This window comes from Anopheles cruzii, chromosome 3, assembly GCF_943734635.1.
Source record: "Anopheles cruzii chromosome 3, idAnoCruzAS_RS32_06, whole genome shotgun sequence".
Taxonomy (NCBI): domain Eukaryota; kingdom Metazoa; phylum Arthropoda; class Insecta; order Diptera; family Culicidae; genus Anopheles; species Anopheles cruzii.
In genome coordinates this window covers 35,057,782-35,074,775 of record NC_069145.1, presented here as the reverse complement: position 1 = coordinate 35,074,775, position 16,994 = coordinate 35,057,782, and the positions used below count along the sequence as shown (strand labels likewise).

General features: G+C 55.2%; 1 protein-coding gene across 1 annotated transcript; it reads right to left on the bottom strand.

Moving 5' to 3' along the window:
• Positions 1 to 97: 97 nt before the first annotated feature.
• On the bottom strand, positions 98 to 15,996 carry LOC128270306 (ubiquitin carboxyl-terminal hydrolase puf). Its single transcript, XM_053007708.1, has 18 exons — positions 15,954 to 15,996; positions 13,908 to 15,737; positions 13,786 to 13,843; positions 13,367 to 13,715; positions 12,716 to 13,330; positions 8,767 to 12,648; positions 7,753 to 8,646; positions 6,298 to 7,673; positions 6,106 to 6,229; positions 5,839 to 6,026; positions 5,488 to 5,758; positions 4,469 to 5,326; positions 4,189 to 4,379; positions 2,301 to 3,240; positions 2,001 to 2,215; positions 1,797 to 1,920; positions 1,518 to 1,725; positions 98 to 1,448 (listed from the first exon to the last, which is right to left on the bottom strand). The coding sequence occupies exons 1-18, from the start codon at positions 15,994 to 15,996 to the stop codon at positions 358 to 360; spliced, it is 13,257 nt and encodes a 4,418-aa protein (XP_052863668.1). The 3' UTR covers positions 98 to 357.
• Positions 15,997 to 16,994: the final 998 nt, after the last annotated feature.

Below are 16,994 nucleotides of genomic sequence, written 5' to 3'. Positions count from 1 at the left end.
CGTCCCCCCTCCCCCAACCCCCAACCCTCTGCGGCCCCTTACATGGTAAGTATAATCTACATACGCAAAAAAAACAATGTTATATTAAGATGATGGTAATGATAATAATATTAATAATGACGATAATCGAAAGTAATCACGGTGGTAGAGAAATTATTTCGTTGGCCGTCGCAACTGAAAAGCATATTATTAGACAGAAAAAGGAGAAAATGTGGGTTAAAATGTCGCCTCCCTGCGCTACTGTGTTTGTATAATTCGTTTTTGAAACTAATCTGTGACTCCCGTTACCAAAAACCCAACGCCTCGCCTGATGCGATCATCCATGTATCAAAGAACCCTTGGCCTTGCTTTTCGTCACTACGGGTTTCCTTCGATCGCAGTAGCTGCTGCTTCAGTCTGTGGTTGTTTCTCATGCAACGCATACACCGCACGACAATCGCCGCCGCCGCCGCCGTCTGCTGCTGATGGTTCGTCGACAGTACTGCTACCGCCGCCATCAGCGTCGCCTCCTTCGTTCGTCTTCGCAAGCTTCGGCTCGTCTGTCGAAGGTAGTTTTTTCATCTTTTTCGGACTTCCGTACGGTTGCTCTTCGTTGCAGGACGTAAGCCAACTTTGACCGGCGCCGGATTGCTCGCGTTCACCGGTGTTCTCGGCCGATGAGACAACCTTTTCGTTGGAACCGGGATGCTGATCGAGGATCGCAGGAGACGCAGCCGTTTTGGTAGTCTTTGCAAAAAGCTGTTGATCCGAGCAGGCGACGGAGCTGTCATCTTCGGCACGCTGGTTGCACGTCTTTTCCGTTTCCCGCCCGACAGCATCACCGTGTTCGTCCTCATCATCCAAGCACTCGAATATGAGTTCGATATGACTTTCGATGTCTTTGACCAAGTTTCGTAAATAGTGTTGCTGCTGTTTTTGCTGCTTCTGCTGCTGGTCTGCAGCGGTGGCACCCGATGGAACCGGAGGGCCGACGGCTACTACATCGGTACCGAGTGTCTCCTTGACGCTCGGCACCGACGCTTCTCCTTGTGGCACCAGTTTGCTGCTATCACTATTGTCCACCGATCCGGACTGCTCCTTAATTTGCACCGAGGGCGTCGGCGGCGTCGTGTCGTGTTCGCACTTTTTGCCTTCCTCCGCCTTCGGGCCCCCTACGAAGTCCTTGGTCGACGATGTCTCACCGATTGGATCACCGATCGCTCGATCGGTTGAAGGTTTGATCGTGCTCGGGCCACTGATCTCGTCACTTGCGGCACTCTGTTGCTGCTGCTGCTTGTTGCACTGCACGGTGATTTCGATCGACGGTAAAATCGGTTCCTTTAGTCCTTTAGCAGACTGTGATGCTGACGAGGGGACCCCCGAACACTCGCTGTCACCCTCCGACCGTACAACCGGGTGAATCGTGATGTGTGGCACGGTGACTTTTCGTTTTTTGGGCGGCGTTTCCTCTACATTCAACAAACGGGAATTTAGAAACTGACCAAATGGCCCCGCGAAACACGTCGTAATATGCTCACCGTCACTGTAAATTTCGTCCTTGAACTTTGCCAGCACCGTATTCAGTGAGTGTTGTAGCGGCCCCTTTACACTGTTCGGGATTCCGGTGCGCTGACCTATGATACGGATGGCCTGCAAGTCTCCGCAAATGTCCTCCAGGTTGCCCTTGTCCGGCAGCAGCTGACAGATGGACTCCAGCAGCCGGGGAACTACGAGGCGTGACTTTATCTGCATCCGAATATGGAATAAAGTAATAAAATGTAGAAAAGCGCAACCGATTCCTGGGTTAGTGGCCGTACCTTCGGATAGTAGATCTCGATGAGGTTCGCTATAATCGGATCGTTCAGCGACAATCGTTCGTCCCTCAGCACATTGTCGATGTAGTCGATGAGCAGCGGATTTTTGATCAGCATTTCATAGTATCTGAAATGGGGGGGGACAATTGCGTGACAACAACCGGGGGGCGCTGGAGCAGGGAACGGGCACCGACCGAAACCACTAACCTGTGTGTAGTTTTATTGTTGTAGATGCCAACCCAAAACTTGGGGAAAATGTTAAAGTGTAACACGACCGCCTCGATGCCGGCCAGCAGCGATAAATGGACGAACGGTTCGCTAAAGTAGTTCGACGTGACCGCCACCCGGAACAGAATGTCCAGAAACTCATGGTAGGGACGGTAGAACAGTTCCAACGCCAGATCGAAATCCTTATCCAGCCCCTGGAATGTGGAAAATGGCAAACGGAGCGAATTGAGCACGGGTTGGCACAAACCGACCGACGATCCGGACTCCGCAGATACGCACCTTTTCGCAGATCTGTGACTGTGGAATGTTCATCTGCACCATTGGCCGCGGCGGGCGGGGTGTATTCTTCGAAACCGGCGGCCAGGCCGCTTTGACACCCCGCCGCGGGAAGTACGACCCCAGTGGGCCAACGGACGCGGCGAGATGGGCCGCCGGCCCCGCCGCCGTGTTGCCTGCTGCCTGCTGCACCAGGTGGTGGACGTGCGGGGCGTGACAGTTGGTTAGCAGCGGAACCAACACGGTAGTGACAATGTCCGCCGGAGCACACTTGACCAGCTCCTTCAGTACCTCCAGCGCGAGATTACGCATTTCCGGTGGATTGAACGTGTTCAGGAGCGTTGCCAACCGACGGATCGCATCCGGCAGCCCCTTCAGCAGGTTCGGTGACATCCGTTTCTTCTGGTCACGGCAATTGATGCGCAGTGTGCTCACCAACAGGATCACCTCCGTCAGCAGCTCCTGGAGATCGCCAAACACGTGACAGGCCGTCGCTTCGTGGTACATCGAGTGCAGCGTGTGCAGTGCGTCGAAGCAAAGCGTGATGCCACCGTTCACCACGACGTACATCCGATCTTCGTCGTTGTCGACCAGCATCCGTAGCGCGGCTATCAGCGTTCCCCACGAAACGCGCGCATCCAGCCCACTCAGGTAGGCGGTCAGTGTGGTCCGCCGAAACATGGTTACCTCGCGCTGCTCGGCTTCGGTTGCGTCCGGTTGCCGCTGCGCGAAAAGGTTCATCAGCCGGAACAGCTCATCCACCGCCAGCGGATACTGCGTCGGGTGGGGCGTGATGTTCTTGAACGCCCACTGCAAGTTTTGGTGCGCGGCTAGCTGGCGGGTCAACAGGCGACTTTGCTGGCAGCACATCCGTAGCAGACCATAGTAAACCGGCAGCATCGCCCGATTGTACGTTACTATTTCCGTATCGTCATGGTCCGCTCTGAAAAGAAGTGGCGAGAGAGGCAAAAAACACCGTTTTAAACCCGGGAAAAGCCAGCTATTACTTTATCGCCTAATTTTAGTGCGATTACACTAAATAATACAGGGTGATCCATCACGATCCATACTATTTAAATGTTAAATAACTCCGCTATTTGTTAGTCGATTTTGACAAATTAGCCAGATTCTGAAATGTCAGTCTATGCCGTTTTTGTCATGGATCAATTTACGGTTAAACAGCGGACTGAAATTGTAGCGGGACATATCAGAAGTGAGACATAAGTTTTAAATAGACTTTTAAATGTGGTTCAGTTTGTTTTGACCATCCGTTCATGACTAAATTATAAACTTTACTAAGCTCTGTATTTTCTCTTTGATACTTTCTGACTGTTTCGAAGTCTACTATTTTTCCTTGCGGAACATTTATACCTTTAATTTGGTATCTTCTATTTTGTTTTGCTCAGCTAAGTGTAATCGTGATAATGCATCCACATTATTCATCAATTTTCCAGCTCTATGTTCAATATCATAATCATAATTGGCTAATATCAATTACCACCTTTGCAATCTAGCCACTGCTATTTACGACGTGCCCTTAGTTAGGTTAAAAATTTCCTTTATTCCACCTTTTATAGGTTATCAATTTAAATGTCTTTCCGTACAGATAGTTGTGGAATTTTTCGAAAATAATCGTTTAACTGTGAAAACTGTGCGTGCTTATTGCCGAATTTCTTCGGACTTCTTTCTGTGGCGCTATTTGAAGAGTAAGGTGTATGCCAGCCAACCGAAGATCATCGAAGAACTGAAAGCTAACATCACAGCGGAAATTGCTGCTATTACGTTGTCTATTACCGAAATGTTGTCAAATAGAATGAAATGTAAATGTAAATAATATGGATCGTGATGGAACACCCTGTGTGTATTGAGTTCGCAGACGACGCAATCTTACAGAATGTAATTAAATGCGATGTTCCTCGTAATGTCTGGGCAGTTCGCGACGAGGCTGGCATTTTCTGGGCAGTCCTGCGTTGCTTGGTACCAGAACGCTAGCAAAGCCTGCTTGTTGTGATGGGCCGGTACCGCGGGCTCGGACAGCCGCGGGTGAAACAGTTCCCAGAGCGCCCGTAAATGTGGTCCCACCTGAAAGACACAAAAAGGGGAATTAACATCCGGGCTACACTTTCTCGAACGCCATTTCCGGCCAGGGGGGTCCAGTGAACGCAACGTACCATAAGCTTCTCCGTTTTCGACACCAAGCAGTAGGTCAACAGATTAAAGTAGGCGGTCAGCTTGGTCGTTCCGTGGACGCTAATGTCCGTGTAATTGCGGGCCGCGCGCAGCAACAGCAGCAGCAGGTTGAGAATAGTGTGCAGTATAATCTGCGCTTCGCAGGAGATCTCCCGATGCTGGAACACGTGTATCGAGAGCTTGTGGTGCGAGGTGGCACGGTAATTGTTGCGGAAGCTTTGCGAAGGCACTAGGGACACGAGCAGGTAGGCGGCGGCATTGCGCACCCGTGCGTTGCCGTGCGCTAGGAGAAACGTTTCCACCCAGCTCTCGGCCGACTGCAGAATCCAGGTGTGAGCGATCTTATTGCGGGGCGCCTGCACGGCCAACCAGTCGAGCGCCGACTGGGGACAGTATTCGGCCGCATCCCAGACGCGCTGCAACACGAGCTGCGAGAAGCACGGCAACCCGGATGGACCGCCGGACGATTCCGTGAGCAGCGTAAGCAGCTTGAAGAACGGTCCGCACAGTTCCGTGTGCTTGGTAACGGCGGTGAACAGCATTGCTATGATCTGACTGGCCAACCGTTCGTCACAGCGGCACAGTGCGTGAATGAGATGGCGGGTCTGGTGCGGGTTAATGTTGTCCTTGATCTGCTGGTACAGAAACGGGAACCCTTTGCCACCGGCGATGGCGTTGTAGTCACGGGCGGAAAGGTGCAAACGTAGGTCCGGCCCTCGGGAACGCTCGACGAGTGAGGCAACGAGCGCGATCATCTTGTCCAACGAAGCCGGCCTCGATTTATCCACGGCCAGCGTTTCATCGGAAGAGTTTTCCTCGTTATCCGAGCTGGCGTCGATCTGAAACGTACGTTGAAACGTGTTAAACGTCATTCGCACTACGGTTACTATGGTTACTATGGCTAACGAGGTTGCCCCAATTTGTAGAACTTTCGATCAGATTTTCCATACTTAGATTAGGCACACAAAATTTACAAACGAATGAAGCAACAAATACTCACACATTCCTGGCCCTTGTGGCCGAGATAGAAATCGGCCACGCTGCGTATAACGTTAATGCGTAGCAGAAAGACGGCCTCCTCTTCGCCCATCCGAGAGAACTCGTACAGCAGCCCGAAAAACTCCGACAGATGCCTGGAGTGCGCCTTGGCCCCATGCTCCATTAGCATGATGAGCGATTTGATAAAGCGCGTAACGCACGACACACTACCAATGATTTCGTTGCCATCTACATCCGTTTCCGCCTTCAGATAGAGCGTACAGTGGGTTTGCCTAATGGAGAGAACAGAGCAGAGTGCGTCATGGTAGGCGTTGATAGTCGCTGTTCTGTCGCTCAAAACCACTTCACTTACCGCAAACGCTGAATGACATGGATCACGAGCCGCTGAAACATTTGACGCACCATTTGGTTCGGACACTGTATCAGCACTTGAACGGGCCACCATGGCTCGGCGGACATGTGGCTGAGAAACCATTCGCACGCTTCCTGGCTCGCGTTGAATTGCTTCGTGAGCAGCTCGACCCACAGCACCATCGTTGGCTGGCGGTGGACAGAAGAGAAAAAACAGAAAACAGATGAGCGACACGGGCACGAATCTCTCCGCCACAGCCTGCCTTACCTTTTCCTTTGCGTGAATGAACGTTTCGATGAAGAACGACACGGACAGTTGCGCAGCGATGCACGTTATGTCGGGGAGCGCCAGCAAACTTTGAGGTATGTGGCCACACACTTGCCACATGAAGCTGGGGAACATAAAAAACAACGAACGTAAATGGTACATTCTTCGCGCTACAACGCATGGTGAACTCACTTGAAGTACGTGTGTTCGAAGATGTTGCGATCCTGCAGAAAGTGGCGATTGTCCTGCCAAATCCATTCTTCAAGCTCCTTCGAAAGTGGTCTCCGCCGGAGCCGTTTATTGGTGCTGCTGATTCGATTGACCACGAGCGAACCACCTCCGCTACTGCTGCCTCCGTTACTACTGCCACTGACGGCCGTGCCACTCGAGCAGCCTGGTGACGCCGATTGCAGTACAACAACGTGGGGTGAAGTGTGCAGTGACGCGGGCCCTGCCGCCGGGCCAACGACGGCAGCCATCGGTAGACCAATGTTACCACCGACGGTGGCCGTTAGTGCCGATAGGGACGATATCGACGAGTAGCTGGAAGGTGCCGGCTCACCGTGAAGCATGGCGGCGGCTGCCGGCGATGATGCCGATGAGCCCGGGAAGCCCATGACCGGCATACACGCGGCGGCCGTCGATGACGCCGCCGACGACGACGATATCGGGGGAACGACGACCAGCGGATGTAGTCCGGCGATTGACGAGGCAACCGACGCGGTCGAAGCGGTCGAGGCCGGCGAAAGTGAGGCGGTGCTCGCGATCGATGCTATCGACGGGACGGGACTTACCGTGGTCACCGCCGTGGCCAGCGATGACGATGGGTGTGATGGAGGTTTCCTAGCAGTGCTAGTAGCGTTCTTATTATCTATATCACATTTACTTAGATTAGTATGTTTTTGCTTAGCTAGTTCACTAGGTTGTTGATTTTGTTCAGTCTCTTGTTCACGTTCGCTACTCGTTTCGGGTTTTACTGCTTCTGGCCGCGCCACCGACGGTAAGGTGGTTGCCGTCGGTGAGGAGCTTGCACCCAGCCGCGTCGTGTCTTGGAGCGCTTTCTCTTCGGCCAAAATGGGTGCCATGGTTACCGAAGCGCTTGACGACGACGTTGATGTCGATGTCGATGGGCTTTCTTCTTTAGCACTTTGTGCCGAACTGCATGGTGCAACAACCGTTGCCACATCCATCACCGAAGTAACCGATGACAGCTTCGCGGCACCTCGCTGCTTCTTAATCACCTCGTCCGACGGTCCCCTGGCAACGGTAGCGGAACTCTTGGTGGTAGCGGCGGACAAAGCGGCAATGGATGCGTTGATGGAAGTGCTTTTCGCCGATGGCAAAGTAGCTTGTTGGGCAGCTCGTGACCCGTGGCAACCATCGAAGGAGCCGACGACCGGTGCGTTGGATCGTTTCTCGCCGGCCACCGGCAGTGGCTGATCCACTTGATCGCGCTGCACATTCTTACCCTTGTTCGAGCGCCACTCGTAGAACAGCATGTAGGCGGAGTTTGTTTTTTCGAAGCTAAAATCTAGATACTTTTCCGTTACCGAATCATAAGTTTTACTCTGCAAAATATGGACCACAAAAAAAGAGGTTGTGTTATGATGGCATACTGGTCGGTCGTACTCGACACTCGACACTTACCGTCATTTCGCCACCGAAACACTCGGCGGCAATTTGCGACGGATCGAACAGCTTCACTTCGGCATCGTTGAACAGGAACCAGCGCTCCTGGTGATTCGGATCGCCGTCCTCGTTGCGCTCCTTGATGAAACTGTAGTAGTGGCCCCCGTCGGCGTTGCCGGTGTGCACGGTGACCCCGACCAGATCGTACTCGTAGTGTTCATTGAAATCTTCCGAGTCCTCTTCATCCATCGTCTGCTGTTGGCGCTGCAGATCGTTGCTCCCGTCGTTACTCGGGGATCCGTTTTCGTTCAGGTTCACCACGGTCTTTTCGGGGCTTCTCTCTTCCTCGGCCAAACTTCCACCCTTCGCCATATCCCCCGTTGCATCATCCTGCGGCTGCTTCCTGTCACTGCCGGTGCTGCTGCTACTGTCATCGTTTCCTGGCATCGTGGTGCTGCTGCTGGTGCTGCTACTACTGCTGCTGCTGTTACTGCCCATCGGAACCTCCGTCGTTGACGATTCGCTAACGTTGCGCGAGTGTGAACGGCGCATCTGAGACTTGCGCTTCTCCTCCTGGTAGTGCTGTGGCATGAGCGTTTTCTCCACGTACCCCGACATGTCCAGGCGCATCGGAAAGGAGAAGTGTGTGTTCACCTTCTCCTTCAGCATCGTGACCATGTTGAAGGTGTACCGCATCGTGTTGAAGCACAAGATTTGCGGCAGCTTCTTGAAGCAGGCCCGCTTCTCCGCCCGTACCTTCTTGCCGCACTGTGAGCACGTGTACATGTTGTCGCCCTCGAGGGTGTCCTTGACCGTCACCTCATCGAGCGATTCGTGCAGATTGCGCATATCCGCCACCTGGCACCGGACGGTGTAGAACTCTTCCAACGTTCTGCTCACGTGACCACAATCCTGGGAACGGGGAAAAAAAACACAAAAGAACAATGAAATACACGAAAAGGGGCAACAGGAGGTGCGCGAAGCGGCGGGCGCAGGCAGCCGCGGCGCAGTTCGCACTCCAACAAAACTCACTAAGGACACAACATTATTGCTGATGACACCACAAAAGATGCGCTTGACGAGGTTCTTCAGCTCCGGCGTCATCTCCTCGAGCTTCGACACGAGATCGATGAAAAACTCGGCCATATCCTTCTGCTCGCCCGTGTTCAGCGGCTGATGGTCCATCTGGTACACGCGGCAGAACGAGCGCGGACAGTACGCCTTCCGTTCCGATTCCATCAGGTACGCGAACATACGCTGCAGCTCGTACAGGGTGGCCTTATGCTTCTGCGGCGCATCGGTCGCGATGGCCAGTATGGCGTCCCGGGTTTGTGGTGTCATGAAGAGATGCTGAATGCACGAGGCCATGTAGCAGGTCGCCCCGAGGTTCGTGAGTCCAACGTAACCGCACTCGGAACGCCCCTCATCCTGGGGCCAGTAATCCCACGGGTAGGGCGAGTGAGGCCCCGCTCGGTGCTGCTGCATCAGCTTGCCGTGGAGCAGCAGATAGTTCTTCGGTGCGTTGTGACACATTTCGACCAACAGATCGTAAGCGGCCGCCCGGGCATTGTGGCTTTTGCACTTGGGCTTCTCGCGGTCCTCCGGCGACGGTAGCTCGAACAGACAGCTGAACACGCTCACCATAAAGTCCTGGCCTGCGAGGCTGAACTTGAACGGTGGGTCAAACTTTAGCAAGTTGGCCATCAGATTGAGCAACCCGAACAGCCCATCGTCCGGGCTGCCGTGCCGGCTTTCCAGGTGATCCCGGTGCAGAACGCTACGGGCCACCTGCTGGCACATCGCGTCCAACCCGATCGCGTTCATCTGCTGCATGCCACCACCACCACCAGGGTCGGCCATCATACCTCCGGCCTTCATTGGCTGCGGTGACAGTGACTCCACCAGGCGGCACAGAAGCCAGAAGTAATCGCGACAAGCCGGACCGTACGGTTCCTTGCCCTCGTCGCCGGACGAAAGCAGCGCGGCGTAGATACCGGCCACGGTCGATGGACCACCGCCCAGCAGGCTCTGTGGCTTCATGTTTTCGGCCACCGGCAACAGGGCCACCAGCTTCGACAGCAGCGGTGCCATCAGTTCGAAGTACGTTTGCGAGTTGCCCAAACACAGCCGATAAAGCGCGGCGCAGGCTTCCCGCCGGACCGCCGGTTCCGGATCGTCCAGTATGAGGCGCTGCAACCAGTGCGAGTTGGCGTCGATGGTCCACAGCGTGCGGTGCACCTCCGGGCAGGAGTGTGCATAGCACACGAGCAGATTCATGGCGTAATGGATGACCTGCGGTCGACCGAACAGACCCGTCTTGTAGAGGTTCGGATTGAGTGGCAACGATTCTTCGTTCAGTATCGAAGCGATTCGCTCGAGCGTTGGTCGTACCTCGAGCAGCGCCAGTGTGGCCCGATTGAGCGACGGCACTTTGACCCCTTCGCCCTCGACGCCCCGCAGGTCTTCCACGCCGAGCAGACAGAGAACCCGCAGTAGCCAGGCCAGGCAATCGTGGCGCCACTCGTTCAGCTCGTCACCGTCCGAACCATCGGCCCGCTTTTGTAGCACACCGGACAGGAAGATGCGGTAGAGATGGGCAAGGCCACCGCACTTTATAAACTCGCCACTCCATTCGATTGCCTCGCTGGGGCCGGTCCCTTCGGCCCGCTTGTCCGCGGCCACCGGTTCCGAGTCGTGCACGTTTGTGTCCCCTTCCAGCTGCTGTTGAACGTCGCTTCCTATCCGGGCTTCCTGCTGCGGTGGTGTTTTGAACGATTCCTCAACACGATCGTACTCGGTGCCCTTCTCCGCTTCGGTGGGACCTTCGGCGATACGCTTCATGTCGGGGGCCGGATCGAGCGGCCGTGCACCGGTTGATTGCGCCATCTTCATCGATTTGGCGGTCGATATCTTGAGCTTCAGTTGACTTTTGACCGACAGTGTTTTGGCGCTCGTACCAGGGCTACTGCTGCAACCCACCACTAGCCCCCCACTGGGTCCGCCGAACGGAACGGGCTTCACGGGGCCAGTGGTCAAGCCACCACCACCGCCACAGCAGGCGCCCACAAACTTGGACTTGCACAAGCTTTCGACGATATGCAGCGCGTACATAAACTTTTGCAAATTCCGTGGATCGAGTATCTCTTCCAGCGTGTAGCATATCAGCAGCTGGGGCGCGATCTTCGGACGGTGGCCATTTTCCGGAGGTGGCTCCTCTGCGTGGTCGAACGATAGGTTTTTCAGTGTGCCCAAAACGGACGGACACGTCGGTAGCATGGCCAGAATGTCCCAGACGCGGCGCGAAAGTAGCTGTGCCTTGGTGTTCGGTTGACAGCGATCGCCCGTGGAACTGATCTTCATGTCACCCAGCGTCTGCATCAATCGGAACAGCTGCTCAAAGTACGGTGGCCGCAGGAGCAGCAACGTCGGCAGGCAATCTTTCGGTGGCGGCGGCAACATCGATGGATGCTCCGTTTGCTCCCGCCGTCGTCCGCTCCGGCCGCCGAGCGACACGTACACCATCTGATTGTCCTTGAAGCCAACGTCGGCCAGACTACGTTCATCGTACTCGGACGTTATTTCCTGGCCCTGCGTTATGATGCGTAGCGGGCCATCATTCAACAGCAAACCCAGTACCGGAGCGGAGCCGGGCGTCGTCCGTGCTTCGGCCGGGGTACAGTTGTTGGGGACAGCGGTTGGGATCTGATCTGACGCACCACCAACGGAGGCAGCGTCCTTGTCTTCCGGAGGCGTTTCCCACCATTTGGCAATTTCGGCCTTGAGATCGGCAACCAGGTCGCTGGCGTGCAGATGAAGCACCGACTTATCGGGCACTCCGGCCGGCTGCAGTATGATGCGTATCGGCGGTCCCGGACCTTCGGTGCGCAGGGCACTCGGAGCACCGATTTCTTTGCCCTCGAGCGCCCAACGCCGCAGGTGGAACGCGTAGCGCCGGCGAAAGGTCTCCAGATGGGTGTTGAGTAGCATCAGCGCCCGCTGCACGCACATGAGCGCGTACTCGGTGGTCGTGGCCCCACCGTGGTGGTCGGAATGCTGGTTCAGTTCCTCGACCGCTTGCGACAGGTGGTTCATGCACTGGGCCACGAACTGATGCTCGAACTTGAGCTGCTTCTCCATGTAGTACGTGTTGATGTACTGAATGGCCGCCAGCGACACGTCCGTGTTGGTGGCCCGCAGCGCAATCTTCCACAGGTGTTCCATCCCGATGGTGTCACTTTCGCGGTTGGTGCCTTCCACCGGCTGCCCGAACAGTTCCTCACGGCCGAGCGTAAACAGTTGCTGGAACAACCCGAGCGCGATCATGGAGATGCCCTCCGGTTTCAGTTCCGCCAACCGCTTCAAGTACAAATGCTGCACCGCGTTCAGGCCCAGGGCGTGCGTATCGACTCCCTTCACCTGTGCCTGCAGCCACGCAAACAGACAATCGCTGCACTCCACATCATTCGCCAAACAGGCCCACAGACTGTCCACCTGGTTGAGCGTGAGGCGGAAGTTGCGTGGCGAACCGACGTCACTGAACACCGACGAAAGAAACTGCAGCCGAACCTGGATCTGGGCTACGTGCGAGTAGAGGGGTGCACCATTGGCCGGAAAGCAACCTTCGGCCCCGGCGCGCGACGTGTAGTACTTGAGGTTGTTGAAGAAATGGTACATCATCCGATGCTGCCGTTCCGACCACAGCACCACCTGGTGCGTCGTGACGTCGCGAAACTGTTGAAACGATGCAAACAGCTTCGGTAGCAGCTTCAGGCTCGTCAGCACGCTCCGGTTTTCGGCCAAATTCTGCAAACAGCCCTCGATGAAGCGCGTGCGAATGTTTTTGTCGGTGTGAAAGCAGAGCAACGTGCCGAGCACCTTTTCCGCTTCCAGTGCAATCGATTCGCCCAGTTGACCCTGGATCATAGCAAAGCCGGAATTAGTAAAAGGAAACAAAACGGGACACGGGCCAGGAGCAACTTACAATTTTATCGTCCTGCAGTAGATCCCACAGTAGAGTGTTCCCGGGGTGGCAAACGTCCGGAAATCGATACGGAGCGCCCACGGTGACTCCCAAACCCACGCCCAGCGTGGCTCCCCCAACGCCGACGCTTGCGGCGGAAGCAGCGAGCGCTGCCGTAGCCTGCAGGATGTCCTTCGTCTTGGTCGAGGGTCCCTTTGGACCTTTGCCACCACCGTTTAGGGGCACACTTCTCGGTAAACCCGGGGAGTGCGCGTGCTTCACCAGCGTGCCTAACCCCGAGGTGGCCGACGATCGTAACGGTGGACCTGACACGACGGCCCCAATCGACCGGGGCCGTGGTATCGGAAACGATGCGTGCAACGATTCGGCCCGCGCCGCCAGCTGGGCCAGCTCTTCGTCGCACGGCGATTCCTCGTCATCGAAATCGGCCATATTTTTCTCCGATTTGTTGCTCAACGGCGACGAGCAGCTACCATCGTTGTCGGCCTCGTTGAGAAAATTGATCAGATGACCCTCGCCCATCGCACCCATGAAGCTAGCCACCTCGTCCGTTCCCGGCTCCCGTCTTCCGACCACACTGTTGCTCATCGCTCGGCCGACCAACATCGCTTCCCGCTCGGAAAGGGAACCGGCGCTGGCACCCGGGCCGACGCCACTATTACCGGGAATCCCGAGAGTTCCGGCACACAGTGCCAGACCACTGCTATTTTGCTGCTGCTGCTGTTGCTGCTGCTGATGCTGAATGTGGCGCAGCACGGACATGTTGTTATCGCTACAGTCGCTGTCCGGCAGCATGGCAGCCAGCAGATCGCTGTCCTCCACGTCGGACACACTTTCCTGCAACTCCTGAAGCTCTTTGCGTGTGAGGCCACTGATCTTTCGTCGCTTTTTGCGCAGCTTTTTGCGAAGCAGAAAGGTTTCGTCTACATCGATGCACTCGTCACTGCTGGTGCCGTCCTCGTTGAACGCGGCCATCGATCGTGTCATTAGGGGGATTCGCCTGCGAACGAAATGGGTGAGCGAAATTAGCACCATTCGAGACGCGCCACGGTTCCGCAAAAAATAATTACATTTTTTCCTTCATTCGCTGATGGACATCATAGATGTCGGGTTCCACCTTTAGGCCATCTAGAAAGACATAGTACAGGATTGAAAGTAAACTTACTTCATAATAAGCAATTGAGGGGCTCACCATCCGTTTCGTCGCAGCAGTTCTTATGACGGGCCTGCTTGCAGGGTGGCGCTCCCGTGTCGGACTCTCCTTCACGCGTGTCCGATGGGCCCAGTAGCACCGCCGCAGGTTTGTGCCCGGTGACTGCGGCATGCGGTGGTACCTCGACATCGGAGCTATCTTCTTCGGGATGCTCCTCGTCACTATTGCTGCCATCGACGCTGACACTGTTCTCCGAGCTCGACGGAAGCTCGTTGTAGTCGCCACGGTTCGCGGCGATCTCGGAGCCGAAACCGGCACCGGCAACGGATTTGCTCATATCGATCAGCGTTTGGCGCGAACAGTCGCGCATCCAGATCAGCTTCGTCAGGGCGGACGCAATGTAGATGCTCTGCTCGGTGTGCTCCTTCGGATCGAGCCGACAGAGCAGCGCGTACAGGTGGCCCGCCGGTTTAGGGGCAAGATTTTTCACGAGCGACGGCAAAATGTCGTAGATCGTCTTGGAGCAGTGCTTCAGCTGGGCGGCCTGCCACATTAGGCTCACGTGCTCTTCGGTGATCTGATTTTCGACGGCCAGAAAGTTGAGCACGATGTGCGACTGTTTGATGACCTCCACGTGCAGGTTGGGCCCGAACAGGTGGGAGATGATCTGGTTCTCGGTCAACCAGTTGGCCAGCTTCAGCCCGACGGCCTCCACCTCGGACACCGTCTCCGAGGTGCAGATGTCGTTGAACATGTTGATGTGCGCGTTAATTTGCGCCATTCCGGCCAGGCGCATCGTCAAGGTGGACGACGTGAAGTACTTGAACGCCAGCGCCAGCCCCTCCGTATCGAAGGTGATCTGCGAGTCGAGCGGGTCCTTGATGGCGGTCCACATGAAGTCGGCCATCGACTTGGTGGCCGGTGAACGCAGATCCTGGTCGGACAGACGGCACATGTACTGTAGCACCTTCACGCGCAACGGAATGAATAGTTGGACGATCGAACGGTAGTTGATCCACAGCTTGATGTTGGAGCTGGTGGCCGTTATGGCGTGCGCCGTCGAAACCGGGAGGCCGGGCTGATCGAAGCACTGTATCATCACGTCGAAGCCGGCGTAGTTGCAAAACAGGGACACGTTGCGTAGCAGGAACGCCGGTATTTCGCTGTCGTGCAGATCGCAGAAAATGCTCAGCGTTTGCACCTCCTGCGCGGACACTTCGTCCAGCCGGGCATGCACTCCGTGCTTGTACGCCACGTACAGTGGGAAGTTTAGCAGGAATACCTTCGATACGAGTATCAGCAACTTTTCCACGTCCACCAGTGTCCACACTTCGTCCACCGCGCGTTGATTGCTCGAGGTCGGGGTGGCCACCACCTGCTTATCGCTTTCCTGTGCCCCGTCGTCGGTCGGCTCCGTCGGTCCGCCGGTGGCTTCTGACTCCCGGTGGTTTCCATCTTTGATGCGATCCTCAGAGTTTACCGGCGGCTCTGGGGCCGACACCGGAGCATCAGTAGGCTTCGTGCGTTCGCTGCTGTTCGCTACATTTTCCGTTCCCTCGCTGCCCGTGTCTTTTGTGGACACCGGCGGGTCCGATGGAATCGCCGCCGCCGCCGTCGCACTCGAGGCCGCTGAAGCTTGCAGCTGATTTTGAGCCAGCAGTTTGCGGATGTTTTTCAGCTGATACACCGTAAAATAGACGATCGCCTGCACTACTAGATTGAAGCGTTCGAAGTTTTTCACATCCCTATAGCAACACATGCACTGTCGGTTCGGCCACGTCTGTACGTAGTTGAGCACGGTTTCCACCTCGCGCTTCTGGGGGAACACAGGATGTTCCGTGTCATTGTTGCCATTAAGCCGCGACTCATCTGTAAACATAACACAACGTGGGAACACACATAAGCGAATTGCTGGATATCGGTGCCGGAAAACGAACAGTGCGCCGTGTTTAATGGACACATTTTTCACCGCGCCACCGCATGCATAAAACCATCAACACACACACACGCGCGCGCGCGTGCAAACGCACAACACGCAACTCGCATAAATGCAGTGTGTGGTGGTCTCGGTCAAGGCATACTTACATGAAACGAGAAGATTCAGGAACCCGGAGCAAACATCGCACATTTTCTACTCGTGTTTTCTCCAATGGAGGAGGCGTGTATCCAACGTTTTTCCAGCTTCCCTCTCACAGCCACCATCCGTTCGCACTTGTTTGGAGGTTGTTTCCTTTCACAATGCAGCCGCAATTGCAACAAAGATTGAAATGTTTTCTTCTCCAACCAACTAAGCGCCAGTCTATCTTCTACCACTTTCTTTCTTCCTTTTCGCTGTCATTTGCACTGTCAAAGCCCCCGTCTTTGTCGTCGTCGTCGTCTTTGCCGTAGTCGTCGCCGTCGTCGTCGTCCCCGTCTCCGCCGCCGCCGCCGTCTTCGTGTACAACCACCGCGACACCGTCGAACAACGCTTCGCGAATTTCTTGGCAAAAAAGGTTCCGCCGAATCGGCGTGTCGGCGTGTGTGCTCGTGAACGGCGAGAGGATAAGCGCACACCCTCACCACATGTACACGTTTTTGCAAACGGTCAATCGCTAAACAACGGTGCCCACAAGGACCGATGTGTTTCACTCATCATCGCACCGGGAAAAAAACATCACCAACTCTCCGACTGACACTCTGCGCTTAACTTGCAATGGACATTTTCTTTCAAACGTTTTTTTTCTCTCGTCGTCACCCTGACTCTTCTTACGGCCCAAGCAACTCTGTGGTGCGGAATGGTTCTTGTTCTTCCTGTTGTTCCCAGCTATCCCCCGAGCAATGGTCACGATCTCGGGCGCTCTCTGTCCCGCTGTCCTATCGCTATCCTTTGTGCGCCCAGCTTTATGATAGCTGGGAATCGGGGCCGACAACAGCTTTCTTTCAAACTGCTTCGTTTTCACGCCTATGGAACACCGTTCTTCTTGTTCTTCTAGCAAAATTGACACACGGGATGTCAGTCGTGCTACACTTTCGACGAGGTGTGCTTTCATCGATTGCGAGAAGTGTCGATTTCGGCAATGCTACGAAACACTTTAGCGACGAAAGAGGAGTATTTTATTCACTATTCATAAAAATTAACATCTTGAG